Here is a 1,769-nt window from a genome sequence, read left to right on the forward strand (position 1 = left end):
ATTTGGCCCATATCCCTCTAAACCCTTCCTATCCATGTACCCATCCAGATGCTTTTTAAATGTTGTAATTGTACCAGCCTCCACCACTTCCTCTGGCAGCTCATTCCATACACACACAGCCCTCTGTGTGAAAAAGTTGCCCCTCATCTTTCCCCTCTCACCTTAAACCTATGCCCCTCCAGTTTTGGACTCCCCTACCCCTGGGGGAAAAGACCTTGGCTGTTCACCTTATCCATACCCATCATGACTTTACAAACCTCTGTAAGGTCACCCCCTCAGCCTCTGACCCTCCAGTGTTGCCCCTGTCTTGAGTTTTGAACTGTTCAGATTGTTTTTCTAACAAACCAGTGTAACATCTACATGAACAATTCACTCCCTCATGCCTCTTCTGCCATTCAGCAGGATCAGAGCTGATCTGCTTGTGTGTTTGGAATTCCACATTCCCATCTACTGCTGACCCTGGATCCCATGTCTAACACAAATCTTGCCCAACAAGGAGATCAAAGCTGGGAATTAAATATTCAACAGCATGTGACTTTTCAAAACGAGAGACAGGAAGGGAAGGGAGGTGGGGTAGCACTGTTGGTACAGAATGGAATAAGTACGATCACAAGAAATAATCTTTAATCAGAAGATGTAGAATGCATATGGGTGGAGGTAAGAAATAAAAAGGTAGGAGTAGTCTATAGGCCCCTAATAGTAGCTGTACAGTGGGACAAAGAACCCGCTGAACCCTGAGGTACACCACTGCACACCGGGCTCTGGTCACATAAATACCACCCTCTGTCTCACTGAGACCATTCTGGATCCAACTTTCCAAGTTACCCTTGATCCCATGAGCTTTTACCTTCCTTATCAGTTTCCCCTGTGGGACCTTGTTAAAGGCCTTGCTGAAATCCATATAAACTGCATCAACTGCACTACTGTCACACAAACATTTAGTAGTCAGTTTGTGAGGGAGAAATATAGGGCAGAAACAACTGTTGTAAACTTAAAGTTCCTGCCTCTGGGTACATTATAGGCAAAGCTTTACTCCATTTAAAAAAGGCACAGGGAAACAGACTCCTGTTAAAGGACAGGGTGAATGGATATCCAGGATGGGGAGGTGGATAAAATCAGCCATGATGCTACAGAAAGGTGGGCCACAATTGAGGGACAGAATGGCCTACAGCTTGTTTGTGTGAATGACATGATGGAAATGTCAGATCTTTCCTGAGTCACTGATATTAAAAATTCTCTCTTTCTCTCGGCAGGAAATTGCAGCTGACCCACAGTTCATTCTGGCTGGAGCATCTCGAACTGATGTTTGTCAGGGAGCCCTCGGTGAGATCATCAAACCAGAGAGATATCACAGTGAATGGCCGCCCATGCTCTTCCTGTCCTGGCAGTGTTTGATGGGGGCACAGTGTAGAGGGAGCTTTACTCTGTATCTAACCCCATGCTGTCCCTGTCCTGGGAGTGTTTGATGGGGGACAGTGTAGAGGGAGCTTTACTCTGTATCTAACCCTGCACATCTGTGCAAGTCGATAGTGGAGACTTATAGCACAGAAGGCGTCTCTCGTTCTCTCTCTCGCTCTCGTGCTGTCTCTGGGTCTCTCTCTCTCGTTCTCGCTCTCGTGCTCTCTCTGGGTCTCTCCCTCTCGTTCTCGCTGTCTCTGGCTCTCTCTCGCTCTCTCTCTCTCTTGTTCACTCTCTCTCTCGCTCTCTGTCTCTCTCTCTCTGTCTCATGGTGGCTCAGTGGTTAGAACAGCTGCCTCATAGCACCAGGG

General features: G+C 47.3%; 1 protein-coding gene across 1 annotated transcript in view; it reads left to right on the plus strand.

The window, feature by feature from the left end:
- The window catches only part of LOC125482382 (calpain-1 catalytic subunit-like), a gene marked incomplete at its 3' end in the record, with an annotated part of 1,949 nt that extends 596 nt beyond the window's left edge, over positions 1 to 1,353 (plus strand). Inside the window, exon 2 of the mRNA XM_048594452.1 lies at positions 1,254 to 1,353. Within this exon, the coding sequence (XP_048450409.1) occupies positions 1,254 to 1,353 (100 nt within the window). The remainder of the gene's footprint in view (positions 1 to 1,253) is intronic.
- Positions 1,354 to 1,769: the final 416 nt, after the last annotated feature.

This window comes from Rhincodon typus, unplaced genomic scaffold (genome assembly GCF_021869965.1).
Source record: "Rhincodon typus isolate 14 unplaced genomic scaffold, sRhiTyp1.1 hic_rhity00009597, whole genome shotgun sequence".
In the NCBI taxonomy this organism is placed as follows: Eukaryota; Metazoa; Chordata; class Chondrichthyes; order Orectolobiformes; family Rhincodontidae; genus Rhincodon; species Rhincodon typus.